This window comes from Phacochoerus africanus, chromosome 11, assembly GCF_016906955.1.
Source record: "Phacochoerus africanus isolate WHEZ1 chromosome 11, ROS_Pafr_v1, whole genome shotgun sequence".
NCBI lineage: Eukaryota > Metazoa > Chordata > Mammalia > Artiodactyla > Suidae > Phacochoerus > Phacochoerus africanus.
The window spans coordinates 115,374,885-115,390,119 of NC_062554.1; the positions used below are offsets into that span (position 1 = coordinate 115,374,885).

A 15,235-nucleotide genomic window follows, 5' to 3' on the forward strand; every position below is an offset into this window, starting at 1 on the left:
CTTCAGTCACTACTGTGGTACAGGTTTGATCCCTTGCCTGGGAAATTCTGCATGCCAGGCAAAAAATTTTTTAAAGTTTAAAAAAAAAATGAGTAAATCTTTGGGACCTTGGGTTAAGCAAGAACAACACCCAAAGCAAAAGAAAGAAAAAAATCTGATAAATTTGTCTTTATCAAAATTAAAAAATTTTGCTTTTCAAAAATGAGTTCATTCTCATATTTCCAATTCAAACTTAATATTGCAGAGTTTCTACTTAGCTTTCTTGCTTTTATAAGTGTGTATCTTTTAAACTGAAAATCTTGGTTACAGACATTGTTATAATTACATATATTTTATCTTAATATAAATAGTGGTAAAATTACAATACCAACATTTTTTAATAACAAGATAACTAGTAATTCCCATTGTGGCCCAGTGGTTAATGCATCCAACTAGTATCCACAAGAGAACGAGGGTTTGATTCCCTGCCTTGCTCAGTGGGTTAAGGATCTGGCATTGCTGTGAGCTGTGGTATAGGTCACCGATGCAGCTCAGATCCCACGTGGTTTTGACTGTGGCATAGGCTGGCAGCTACAGCTCTGACTGGACCCCTCACCTGAGAACCTCCAAATATCACAGATGCGGCCCTAAAAAAGAGCAAAACATAAATAAATAAATAACTGAATGCAATTTAAGATTGCTTTGCTGCTCTTCTTTTCCTAGGATGTGGCCCACTCACAATATAGTCAAAATACAAGCATTTAGTGATACTAAAAATAATTCCTTGTGTGATTATAGCATGAACTTAATATAGTCAGGTTCATCTGTTTTCAATTTTTAAGTATTGCTTTGTTCTTTTCTTTTTGATCTAATTTTGTTTCATAATTACATAAAACACTTATGTGGTTTCAAATTATAAACAAGAAACATTCAGATAAATCCTAACTTTCATTCCTGTCTCCTCTAATCAGTTGCTTCCCCCTACTCCATTAGTTACCACTTTTATTAGTTTTTGGTCCATCCTACAATTGTTTTTTGAAAACCTGAGGAAATTCACACACATACCCATTTCCCCCATTCCTTCTATAAAAAATAGCATACTATAATCCCTGTCCATACCTTGCTCTTTCACATAATGTATCCTAGAAATAACTCCATGGCAATATTAGCTATCTTCCTCAAACTTTTTAAACTAAATAGCAGTAATTCACTGTGCAGTTACACCATAATTTATTCAATTAATCCCTTTCTGATGAGCACTTTGATAATTCTTAGTCTTGCTATTACAAATACTGTTCTAATAAATAACCTTATTCCTGCTTCATTTTGTACTTTTTGCTAGTGAGTTTTGAGACAGAATCCCAGAAGTGGGATTGCTAGTCAAAGGGTAAACCATACATAATTTTTCAAGACATTACTAACTTCTCCATGAGGTTGTTCATTTCTAACAATCTTTTCACTGTTGTCCATTTTTGACCACCTACAACTCATCATTCTCCATTGTATCCTATAAAATACAAACTGGATCATACTACTCTTCTGTTTAAAATTTCAATGGCTCTTCACTGCATTAAGAATAAAACCCAGGAGTTCCCGTCGTGGCACAGTGGTTAACGAATCCGACTAGGAACCATGAGGTTGAGGGTTCGATCCCTGGCCTTACTCAGTGGGTCAAGGATCCAGTGTGGCCATAAGCTGTGGTGTAGGTCACAGACTCGGCTTGGATCCTGCGTTGCTGTGGCTGTGGCAAGGCCAGCAGCTGTAGCTCCGATTAGAACCCTAGCCTGGGAACCTCCACGTGCCGCTTGTGTGGCTCTAAAAAAAAAAAAAACAAACAAACAAAAAAACCGAAACAAAAGAATAAAACCCAATCTCTTCAAAGTACCTGTAAAAACTTAGATGATGTGGATCCTTCCTCTGTGTATCAGTTAGCATTAGGTTTGGCTATGATCAAGAGAATAAAAGCAAAAATAGCTTCAACAAGATAGAAGTTTATATCTCTAAGTTTGGAAGAGACCATCCAAGGCTGGTATTGGAGTACAGCTTCAAGAAGTCCTTAGGGTACAAACTCTCTCCAGGCCATGCTCTGACATTACTGGGACCTGACCCTCAGCCCAGTGACCTAAAAAAGCAGCTAGAGTACCAGTCATTATGTGTTCCAAGCAGCAAAATTGGAAGAGTAAGAAAAGGGCAAGGGGTACATGCCTGCTGTTTTTTAAGGAAGATTCCTAGAAGCTCTGCATGACACTTCTATTTACATGCTATATGACTTAGTCATATGATTATACATAACCATAAGAAAGGCTAGAAAGTGTCATCTTTATTCTGGGCAGCCACATGTCCAGCCACAAATTAAGAGACATAACACCATGGAAGAAGTCTCTGCTGCACAACCTCTTTAGCTTCATCTCATACTACTCCACCCTTATTCACCATAATCCAGCCACACAGACTTCCTTTATTCTTCAAACAACCCAAGTTCTTACCATCTCAAGGCTTTTGCTCTTGAAGTTTCACCTGAATAGCACACACTTCCTCAGATCTTCATACAGCTCATCCTCTCTTATCATGCAGGACTCAGCTCAAATGTCACTTTCTCAGAGACCTTGTCAATTGTATATAAAGTGGGCCCCAACCTACTCACCCTTTGTCAAACTGTACTTCCTTATTTATAGTATTTATCTCCATCTGAAATTATTTCTTTTGCCTTCCTCTTCTCTAATATAATTTCCACAAGACAGGGATCTTTTTTTTTTTTTTTTTGTCTTCACTGTTACATCCCTTATTACCCAATACAATTCTAAGTGCACACTAAGAGCTTAATATTAGTTTAATGAATGAATATCTGACTCCAAAGCCCCTCTTTTCTACCTCTGTTCCTAGTATATGTGAAATAATACGCCACTCCAGAAGTTAATATTTGTTTTTGAATGAGAGAATATTAGTTACTTCCTTTCAAACAAGATTTTTAAAAAACACTGTTTTTAAAGTAAAACAAAATCCTCCTCTACTCATAGTGAATAAAAAGAAGAGTTTTAGATATGACATCTTGTGCAAATCTAGCTTGATCTTAATAGTCTGCATCTGTAAAATAAGAGTTGGTTAACATTAATTCATTTACTCTACAGATATTTACCACACACTGTGCTAAAGCAAAATTAAGGACACAAAAGTTAAATAATATAACTTCTGACCACAAAAGAGGTTCACATCTGCCTTTCAACTCTACGATTTGTATGACTCCATATAATTGTGGTATAACCTTTATGCTAGAGAAAAGCTTTTAACGTCCCATTCTTGGGACATTAAAGGCCTATCACCAAGACATTGATAAACAATTGCTTTGTTTTAAAAGTGAATATTTAATTAAACATTGCAGTAAGAATTGAACATTATTTTAAAAAAGCATATTAGTGGCTTGAAAATATATAGTAATTTTTAGTTCCCTTTGAAGAGGATTTTGATTGCCAGTTTTCTACCACAAAATGATGCTAGGAAAATGTCTGTAGAAGACAGAAATTCTCTCTTAATGAAATCTAAAATGCTTAAAATTAGGGATTAAAGTTTTTAAAGATGCAAAGAAGGAATATTCAGTATCGGACATATCTCATTTGAATGCTAAAAGTTTGAAATAATAAACATTACATTTTTTTTCCAGCTGCACCCATGGCATGTAGAGGTTCCAAGGACAGGGATCCAATCCATGCCACAGCTCTAATCAGAGCCAGAGCAGTAACAATGCTGGATTCTTAAATGTTGAGCCACAAGGGAACTCCACATTATATACTTTTTAGAAAGATGGTCAACAAATTAACAACTCAGCATGTTCTAGAGACTGGTAACCCAGATGACTAAGACTGTTACATGAGTGCCTGGCCGTGGTTCATTCACTTCCACCTTCTCAGTTCTTCTAGCTTCTTCTTGGTTTTCATCTGGGTAACTCCAAGGCTCTGTGAGGAAAACAGATGCAGAGACAGATGCCCATTTCTCTCACAGTTCCTCTCAGCAAAGCAACCAGGCAGAAAATCAGTGAGGAAAAGGTATACAATCCATAACTTATGGTCCCCACAAGGCCTCACTCAATTTGAAAAATTGCCAGTTCTGTCAAATATGCCAATACTCCAATAAGGTATTTATGACACAAAATCTGAAAGAAAAAAAAAAGACATTTAAAATTAAAATATAATTACAATAAAGTAGCATAATATTTGATAAATATTCTAGGCTTATTTTAAATTTCATATCTATAAGCTAAGATATGAACATGAACCCAAACCATTGCCATTTTAAGTTAAACAGATTTTAATGAAGTTGACTGACTTTAATAAATTTATAACTATTATTTAATGATGCTTAGAAGGAATTAAAGACTAGAGTTCTTTTTTATCTAGGCTCAACAGATGAACTATCTGCCTAAGGAAAAAGCGGTATCTATGAACCCCTTGGACATATATGCAAATTGAGTATTTACATTTTCTAGAAAGAGTTCCATAGTTTCCTTCTTCTCAAAGGGATACATGATTCCAAAAGTGTCTTGTGAAAACTAAGCAGAAACAGAAACCTGGTTCATACATTAATTTCAGACTTTGAGAGGTAGTACAGTGCTGTAGTTAGAAGCATAAGCTTTAGAGACAGATGTTTGGGTTCAAATTCCAACTCCACTTACTAGCTGTGTAATCTTGGGAGCCTACTTATCCTCTGTGCCACAATTTCTTCTTTATAACCTTTGCAAACAGGTTGTTGTGAAAACTAAACGAGACATGTGTAAAATGCTTAATAATGCTTGGCACAGTTAGTGCTTAATAAATGTCATCATCATGGCATTATTTGAACCTAGGAGCCACAGTTATTATCTTACGTAATTAAGAGAGGCTCTTAGAATAGACCAGATAAAACAGGACTACTCTTATATTCATAGACGGATAAGAGCACTTTTATATAAAGTTTTAAAATGTAGTCAGTTTACCAGCAGAATGTGAACAGATGGAATAAAATTTAGAAGTATATAAGGACATCATGAAATTGAATTCTAAGGTGACAAAATATACATTTCTTTCTTTATAATGTCAAGCTAATATGGTATAGTACAATCTTTCAAATTTATTCCTGCAAACCACAGTAAGAAATTTAATAGCATGACCTAGTACAAGCAAATTTATATATATCCTTACCACATATGATAAACTCTCATTTTTATATTTTCTATTCTATTTCTTTTGTTCGTTTTTTAAAACTGGTCTTGCCTCATCAAAATTATTTCCAAACCTACTGCTGCATTGTGATCTCTAGTTTGAAACACACTAATACAGTACTTACAAGAGTGTGAACTTCTTGGAACATAAGAGATAAGTGTTTAAATTTTGACTCTTCCTTTATTAAGCTATCTTGCACATGTGACATAAACATATCTTAAGTTTCATTCTTTTAAAAATAAATGTCGACAAAAACATCATTCAGAGTTCCCTGGTGGCCCAGCAGTAAAGGACTTGGTGCTGTCACTGCTGTGGCTTGGGTTACTGCTGTGACACAGGTTCCATCCCTGGCCTGGGAACTTTCCCATGCTGCAGAAACCATACACACACACACAGAGAAACCCTTAACTACAGGGCTGCTCTAAAGATCAGACTTAAAGTATGTTAAACTCCTAGCACTGTGACAAGACCAATGTTAAATGAGTGTATACTGTGACTATATTTTAAGTATTGTATTAGTATAATATATTCAAATATATTTAGGTGCCTATTCTCAGTTTATTTCTGATACTTCTAATAAGGACCTCATAGAGAGTAAAACAATGTCTCTATTATTTCTTTCCCAGTAGAAATAGAAAAGCCTAAAACATAAAGATGATTTTTAGTTCTTTGTTTCTACTGTAATTTTCTTTCTTTTTTTTTTAGGGCTGCACCCAAAGCATATGGAAGTTCCCAGGCCAGGGGTTGAACCAGAGCTGCAGTTGCTGGCCTATGCCATAGCCACAGCAATGCCAGATCCAAGCCACATCTGCAACCTACACCACAGCCCATGGCAGCACCAGAGCCTTAACCACTGAGCAGAGCCAGAGATGGAACCCATGTCCTCATGGATACTAGCCAGGTTTGCAACCACTGAGCCAGAAGGGGAACTCCTTCCACTATGATTTTCTTATTTAACACAGAATCCTGTTACTCTGATAATTATTTTTTATTTTTTGGTTTTTTTTCTTCCTTTTTTAGCCACACACGTGGCATATGGAAGTTCCTGGGCCAGGGACTGACCCGGAGCCACATCTGCAACCTATGCCACAGCTATGGCAATGCCAGATCCTTAACCCACTGTGCTGGGCCAGGGATTGAACCAGAAACACCACAGAGACAAGCTGGATCATTAATCCACTGTGCTATAGCAGGAACTCCCAATAATTATTTTATTCAATTAAAAAAATCTTTTCTTTTCTTTTTTTTTTTTTTTTGTCTTTTTAGGGAGGTTCCAAGGCTAAGGGTCCAATCAGAGCTGTAGCTGCCAGCCTACGCCACAGCCACACCAGATCCGGGCTGTGTCTGAGACCTACACCATAGCTCACAGCTATGCCAGATCCTTAACCCACTGAGCAAGGCTAGGGATGGTTTCTTGTCAGATTCATTTCCACTGTGCCATGACGGAAACTCCCCAATAATTATTTTAAGTGGAGGACAAGAAGCAATTCTGAAAGTTTCAAAGTTACTACAGAATAATTCATATTATTACCAAAGACTATAACATATGGTTCCTTCCACTGTAAAGCTGCATCTAGAAGGCTGAAGACTTTTTAGTAAACCATTTATAAAGCACAAAATAAAATCTCTCTAATGCCTTGAATTGGCAGATATTCCATGTTTCTTTTCTTTTTTTTTTTCTTTTCTAGGGCCAAATTCACAGCATATGGAGGTTCCCATGCTAGGGATTTAATTGGAGCTGTAGCCACCGGCCTACACCATAGCCACAGCAACTTGGGATCGAGCCACGTCTGCGACCTACACCACAGCTCATGGCAACGCTGGATCCTTAACCCACTGAGCGAGGTCTGGGATCAAACCCGCAACCTGGTGATTTGTAGTCGGATTTGTTAACCACTGAACCATGACGGGAACTCCCCAATGTTTCTTAAATGAGGTTCACCTTACATTTTAAAAACTATGCAACAATAAGGAAAAATTACTTAGCTAGATTCACTCAAACTAACCTTTATTTTTCCATCAGTATGTGCTGAAGCTACAGACGTTGAAACACGAACCAATCTTGTGGCTGATAAATGAATTTTGAAATGCCTATGGAAGTGTGAATAAAGGCAGTCCATGAATAAGTCAACTTCCTCCTGGGTAACTTCCCCAGGTGTTTTGTGGACACTGTCCCACAAAGCTTTTGCATCTTCTGGATGTATGGCATAAGAAATGTCCAGACTTTGAGGACTACAGGGTACAGACCAAAGAAATTCAGTAGTAGCCATATAACGGTCCATTTTGCATGCAGTCCACATAGCAGCCATCCAGGAAAGGTTAAATGCGTTGATTGCTAAGGGACGGAAATAACAGTCAAAAGTTTTCTGAAACCAGGTTCCAATTATTGCTGTGTTAGTCTCTGCTCCATTTGCAAGGAATAAGGGTAGACAGGTGAAATCTTCTGAAACAGTCTCAAGAAGACTGTCTCCAAATATACAGCAGAACCAACCAGTCCACAACACTTTACCTTCTCTGTGCTCAGATGGCAATTGTGATTTTGATAGAATCTATGAAGAAGAAAAATCAGATTCATTAAATTCAAAAGTTACATTTGTACTTGTACATTTATTTCTAAAAGTACATTTTCTCATTTAGTTTTGGGTTTGTTTTTCTTTCTAGGGCTGCACCAATGGCATATGAAGTTCCCAGGCCAAGGGTTGAACTGGAGCTACAGCTGCCAGCCTATACCACAACCACAGCAATGCCAGATCCCCGACCCACTGAGTGAGGCCAGGGATCGAACCCGCATCCTCACAGATACTAGTTGGATTGGTTTCTGCTACGCCACAACAGGAACTCCTAAAAGTACATCGTCTCAACATTAATAAGTACATTTAAAAATAAGAAGATTATGTTGTATGACCACCAAAAACCACACAGGGAACAGTCTCCCTGATCATTCCTAAGGTTTATCATGTTATTTGACCTTTTACCTAGTACTCCTATTAGGATATGGTAAATGGCAAGATCTTGGTGCAACCAAAATTCACAAAAAGGATGCCAATATGGTATAAGCAGTACAGTATCCTGAAAAAAACTCAAACTCTCAACTCCACAGACACCTTTTTTGTAAAACAAATAATCCTCTACTGTCTTTAATTAACTATTATTTAGACTTTTTGTTATACACAGCAGAACCTAATCCCAGTAATCCTGAGATCCTTGCCAATACCCATGATCTACATGAGGAGTCAATAAACCTTTTCTACAGAGGGCCAGATGGTAAATATCTTAGGCTCTGCAAGCCATATGGTCTTTGTATCAACTACTCTACTGCTGTAGCACAAAAGTAGCCATAGAGGGAGTTCCTGTCGTGGCGCAGTGGTTAACGAATCCGACTAGGAACCATGAGGTTGCGGGTTCGATCCCTGGCCTTGCTGAGTGGGTTAAGGATCCGGCATTGCTGTGAGCTGTGGTGTAGGTCGCAGACGCGGCTCGGATCCCACGTTGCTGTGGCTCTGGCGTAGGCCGGTGGCTACAACTCCGATTCAACCCCTAGCCTGGGAACCTCCATATGCCACAGGAGCGGCCCAAAGAAATAGCAAAAAGACAAAAAAAAAAAAGTAGCCATAGACAATATATAAACAAATGAAAATGGTTCTATTCCAATAAAGCCTTACTGACAAAACCAAGCAGCAGGCCATATCTGGTCCGCAGTCCATAATTTGCTGACCTCTGATCTATACAAAAAAACAAAATTTCAGCTGTTTCAGAATGTGTCAATGACTAAAATGAGTTAACTCAGCAGAAAACGTAGCAAGCATAAATAAAATAGATCTGGTTTCTTAATAAATCAAAGCATAGTCACATTACTTTTATACATAACGTGCATAGAGTAAGGAATGTAAAATTTTACATTTCTGAAAGTAACCTGCTGTGATTTATCACAATATATAATGATGTTACTTTCTTGCTAAAATTCTACTTCTAGGAATTTAATCCCAGTAAAACCATAGAATTATAAGGATATATTTATAAAAATGTAGAATTCCTAATGACATGAGTAACCATCTACATCACTGATTATTAGTAAAAAAGGCATAATGGGAGTTCCTATCGTGGCTCAGTGGTTAAGGATCAGTGGGTTAAGGATCTGGCATTGCCGTGAGCTGTGGTGTAGGCTGAAGACATGGCACAGATCCCGAGTTGCTTTGGCTCTGGCAGAGGCCAGCGGCCACAGCTCCAATTCGACCCCTAGCCTGGGAACCTCCATATGCTGCCAGTGTGGCCCTAACAGACAAAAAAGACAAAAAAAAAAAAAAAGAAAAAAAGTCGTAATGAAAAGTATGGGCGATTAAGGATCTGGTGTTGCCATGAGCTGTGGTGTAAGTTGCAGATGCGGCTCGGATTCTGCATTGCTGTGGCTGTGGTGTAGGCCAGCAGCTCCAGCTCCAATTTCAACCCCTAGCCTGGGAACCTCCATATGCTGCCAGTGCAGGCTAAAAAGACAAGAAAAAAAAAGGTATGGGTGATATGATCACAGTTTTGATACAGACACTCAAGAGATATATGCAGGTTCATGACGAAGTCTATAGTTTCCTTATAATGTCTTTGTCTAGCCTTGCTATTAGCGTAATACTCGTCTCATAGGATGAGTTAGGAAGTATTCCCTCAGCTTTTCTATTCTGAAAGAGATTGTAGAGAACTTCCTTAAATGTTTGGTGGAATTCACCAGTGAACCCACTTGGACTGTTGATTTCTGTTTTGGAAGGTTACTAATTATTGACTCAATTTCTTTAATAATTACAGGCTTATTCAGATTGTCTATTGCCAAACTGATGTATACCAACATGTTAAATTGGGTTTTTTTTTTTTTTGCCTTTTCTTGAGCTGCTCCCACAGCATATGGAGGTTCCCAGGCTTGGGGTCCAATTGGAGCTGTAGCCACTGGCCTACGCCAGAGCCACAGCAACGCAGAATCCAAGCCATGTCTGCGACCCACACCACAGCTCACAGCAATGCCGGATCCTTAACCCACTCAGCAAGGCCAGGGATCGAACCCTCAACCTCATGGTTCCTAGTCGGATTTGTTAACCACTACGCCACAACGGGAACTCCTAAATTGGGGTTTTTAACTTACTTCATACATTTATGTATTCTCTAAGATTTCTAAAATAAATACAGTTATACTGTAATATGAAGAAAAACTGTTAAATTTGGCCATATCTAATTGCTATAATTTGGTCAACAACACATAAAACAGGTTATAAATCACAAGCTTAAAGAATTTTAAAACAGTAAGAAAATATCACAATTTCTAAACCAAGAAAATGCAGACTTTTCTCCTAAGGAGCAAGTACTGCTTATATAACATACCTGGACAAGAAATGCTTCAGGGTCTTTCTGTGTTCCTTTCACTCCTAAGAGAGTAGAGAAAATCACTTTGATGTTGAAGTCATCTCCCACTTCCACAGCAAGTCCTTTTTGCTTTTCAGCAGCAATAAATGCATTCAGAAGTTTAGAATACTCTTTGAAATTAGTATAGGAGAATTTATATAAGGGAGTTAAACTATATAAAGTCCATTGTTTATGCAGAAGGAATGCAACCTTTTGAGGATCAACATCTTCCTAAAAAAAAAAAAAAAATCAAGACAAAGAAAATGTAAGAATTAGGAAACTTTAGTAAATAATACCTTAATCATAGTATTTTGAATATTTAGTACAAATCTATTCCTGGGTGTACCTGATCTTTGCACTCCAGCCAAACTGGAGTTTGCAGGACTCTGAAGATCCTTGCACAGGTCTTTGCATCTGCTATACCTTCCTTTTGGAATGCTCTTCCCAGGGTGTTCACATGGCATGGTCCTTTCTTTCATTCAGGACTCTGCCCAAATGTCACTCAAAGACCAACCTCTCTAAAGCAGCACCTGCACCAATTCCTCCAACTTTGCCACTTTTTAAAGAAAAATTTTTATTATAGTTGATTTACAGTGTTCTGTCAGTTTCTGCTATACAGCAAAGTGATCCAGTAATACATATATACACATTATTTTTCTCACTTTATCCTCCATAACTTTGTCACTCTTTATCTCCTTAACATGCTTTCTTTTTTTCACAGCTTTTATTACTATCTGACATTATGTATTTGACTTTTATTGTCTTCACTACTAGAGTGTGAGTTTGATGAGAACAGGGATTTTGCCTATTTTATTCACTACTGTATCTCTAGCACCGAGAACAATGTCATCTGGAACACTGTTCAATACCTATTAGATGAACAGTTATGTTTCACTTTTAGAAATGTCAAATTAAAGATTTTAAAAACAGTAACTATTCTTGAAGTATCCAATTTGAATGGTTTTAATTAAGTAATTTCTAAAATTGTTTGGCAGTGGAGTTCCCATCATGGTGCAGTGGTTAACGAATCCGACTAGGAACCATGAGGTTGAGGGTTCGATCCTTGGCCTTGATCAGTGGGTTAAGGATCCAGCATTCCCGTGAGCTGTGGTGTTGGTTGAAGATGTGGCTCGGATCCCGCATTGCTGTGGCTCTGGGGTAGGCTGGTGGCTACAACTCCGATTTGACCCCTAGCCTGGGAACCTCCATATGCCGAGGGAGCAGCCCTAGAAAAGGCAAAAAAAAAAAAAAAATTAAAAAAAAAAGGAAATTGTTTGGCAGTAAACTCAGTCCATCACTCTAATTCAGTAGATTAATTAAAAAAGATACTTGGGAGTATTTTGGCCAAGCACCATTAGAATCACAGAATCACCAAAAGATACTTGGGAGTATTTTGGCCAAGCTCTATTAGAATCACAGAATCATCAAAAATAAAAACACTTGGAATTCCCATTGTGGCTCAGTGGGTTAAGAACCTGACATTGTCTCTATGAGGATGCGGGTTTGATCCCTGGCCTCGCTCAGTGGATTAAGGATCTGGTGTTGCTGCACACTGTAGCATAGGTCAAAGATGCAGCTGGCATCCAGTGTGGCTGGGGCACAGGCCCTAGATGCAGCTTGATTTCGACCCCTAGCCCAGGAACTTCCATATCCCACAGGTGTGGCATTAAAAAGAAAAAAAACACTTCATTTATATTGGCCCTGTGACATCACATTTTTGGCGGTCTTCATAGACACTCCCACATAAGCTCCTAGTTGTATCCTGAATTGAATTTTTCTATAGAATCTATACTTCCTGATGGGAATTTTCACAGTTTCCAACCATCTTTTGTAATTTCACCACAGTTGTCCACTTGACAAAAATATTTGTTCTGACTAGAGTAACTCAGGGAAAAGTTATAAACTATTTTCTTATTACTACAAAAGATTACTACAAAAGAAAACACTGAACTGGACATTCCAGTCTTTAATTTATATACAATTTCTGTTTTCCTGTTAAGAACTATCACTTTCATTACCAACACTAGTAATTTCTCTTTAAGGAAGTTTTCATAAAGAAGCAAAATTTTCCTCATTGTCCCAAAGGAAACTAGATCCATGACACAGACAAGAAAACAAAGTTACAAGGAAGGTGTGAGTGATTGATTAGCCAGACTCCTTGCTAAGTGACTCAAAACTACATACCAAACTTGTATTCACTAGAACTTAATTCCATACTTAAATTTCTAATGTTATATTCAGGGTTTAGAGTTGTTTATGAATGATCAAAACAAAGCATGTTGCCACCAGACAAATCTGGGATAATTAAAACACCAAAATAATTTTTTAAGAAATTAGAAAAATTTGAAAAATAGGAACTCATGAATCCATACTGATAAATAGATAAATAAGTGGACTAGAAATGCAAATGGCCTACAATAGAATGCCAAAGGCTGGCTGGTAATTATGGAGCAAATAGAGATGGAAAAATCATTATATTGCAACCATTATGATAAAGATGGGACCAGGCAAAAAAAAAAATTCAATGGATAAAGGAGGTTAAGTGTAAGACGAAACTTTGATGAGGCACAAGATGTTTGTATTTGTATTATCTTAAATATTTGTATTAACTTAAAGTGTCTCCCCATAGACCACTTGTTAGTTACAGCAGGGAATAAAACAGTAATTATTGGGCAACAACTTGACAGGATGATTAAAATTAACATCACCTATGTGCTACTGAATTTTATTCCCCCAAAAGAACACAATAGCACCTATACAGTAGTTCACCCAGCAAACATGTAACTTCAATCTAAAGAAAATATCAAATACCAAATGAGGAATATTCTCTTTTTAAAAGGGAAGCAAGAGAAACATTCTTCAAAAATGTCAATGTCATAAAAGACAAAGAAATGTTGTGGAACCGTTCCAGAATAAAGAAGGTTAAAAGATTTATTGTGGAGTCACCGTCTTGGTGCAGCAGAAACGAATCTGACTAGGAACCATGAGGTTTTGGGTTCGATCCCTGGCCTCGCTCAGTGGGTTAAGGTTCCGTCGTTGCTGTGAGCTGTGGTTATGTCGCAGATGTGGCTGGGATCTGGCATTGCTGTGGCTCTGGCGCAGGCCCGAAGCAACATCTGTGATTCGACCCCTAGCCTGGGAACCTCGATATGCTGCGGGTGTGGCCCTAAAAAAGACAAAAAAAAAATTTCTTAAAAAAGCAAACAAACATATGGTACTGACAGTGTGAATAATTGTTTGTTTTAGATGTTTCTCATTTATTTTATTACTTGAGGAGTATGATGACACAAAAGAATACTATAAATAGTAACAAAAATTGAAAAGTTTTGTTCACAGACATTCTCAATTATTGGTAACACAAAGAAATACAAAAAGCATACCTGCTGTTGTGAACACTGGGGGATTTTCCTTCGAGGTGGAGTTGGGACAAATGAAGTCTGCTTCCTGACTGATTCTAATCGCTTCTGCAGAGGGGTAGCACCTATAAAGTAATCTTTAAGTCTTAAAGATGCACTCTGTCTAGGAGTCGATTCTGCTGCATCATAAGAATCCATGGTCTACATAGAAAGAAATAAAGCCAGAATTCTAAACATTAAAAAGTTAACGGATGCTCAAAGTTTCGCTGATACCTCTCCCTACTATAAAGGAATTCTTGGAGTTCCCCTCGTAACGCAGTGGTTAAGGAATCCGACTAGGAACCATGAGGTTGCAGGTTCGATCCCTGGCCTTGCTCAGTGGGTTAAGGATCTGTCTTTGCTGTGAGCTGTGGTGTAAGTCGCAGACGCGGCTCGGATCCCAACTTGCTGTGACTCTGGCATAGGCTAGCAGCTACAGCTCCGATTAGACCCCTAGCCTGGGAACCTCCATATGCTGCGGGAGCAGCCCAAGAAATCGCAAAAAGACAAAAATATAAAAAAAATTAAGGAATTCTTTCTCTCTCCCTCCCACCCCCTACCCCAGAATGCTCATTACCCTATTCCTCATGCCTGTCCAGTTTGCTTCTGCTAACTTTTTTATTCAACCTACTGACAATTAAGCCTTCTTCTCTGGACTCATCTGACTGACTAAATCCAATTCACGCTGCAGGTTTCATCCCTTCAGGAGAAGCTTCCAAGTATCCACAGAGGAGCTAGCTCTCCAGCCAATTCCTCCAGCTCTTGCAGTTCAGAACACAACTTAGCTGTTTTTCTTGTGTTACGTCCGTGAAGGAAGGGACTCTGACTCAAATCATTTTTGCATACCTAAATCCAATCAACCCAAGCCAATGCTGAGCCCAATGCCAAGATATCAAAGTATCTAAGTACTCTAAAGATAACGACCACACAAAACGTCAAAATATAAAGTTTACTGCCAAGCCTGGACCAATAAAAAAGCATCTTACCAAAAAAATGTCGTAATGACGCTGTCAACCATTCCCTTCACGAATCATTCTTCAAGTCTGTATCCAACTACGTTGAGACTGAAATCCTCTGAAGTAAAAAAGCCGCCAAAACGACAGCTAAAATAAAGTCTGGAGGAACCTCTTTCTAAAGTCCCTCTAGTTCTACAAGTGGGTGCACGACCGACACAAACTGGAGCAGCAACAAGACCTACGGCTCCCTCAGACGCCAGCCGAGCTCGAGACTTCACGCCGGAAGAACATTTCCGCTGACCCGGCCACCCAGCTCCGTGATCCTCGCTCCTGA

General features: G+C 38.3%; 1 protein-coding gene across 1 annotated transcript; it reads right to left on the minus strand.

Annotated features, from left to right (window-relative positions):
* Positions 1-3,321: 3,321 nt before the first annotated feature.
* CENPL (centromere protein L) lies at positions 3,322-15,150 on the minus strand. Its single transcript, XM_047752667.1, has 5 exons — positions 14,932-15,150; positions 13,931-14,107; positions 10,530-10,781; positions 7,178-7,720; positions 3,322-4,126 (listed from the first exon to the last, which is right to left on the minus strand). The coding sequence occupies exons 2-5, from the start codon at positions 14,102-14,104 to the stop codon at positions 4,055-4,057; spliced, it is 1,041 nt and encodes a 346-aa protein (XP_047608623.1). The 5' UTR covers positions 14,105-14,107; positions 14,932-15,150; the 3' UTR covers positions 3,322-4,054.
* Between the last annotated feature and the right edge of the window lie 85 nt (positions 15,151-15,235).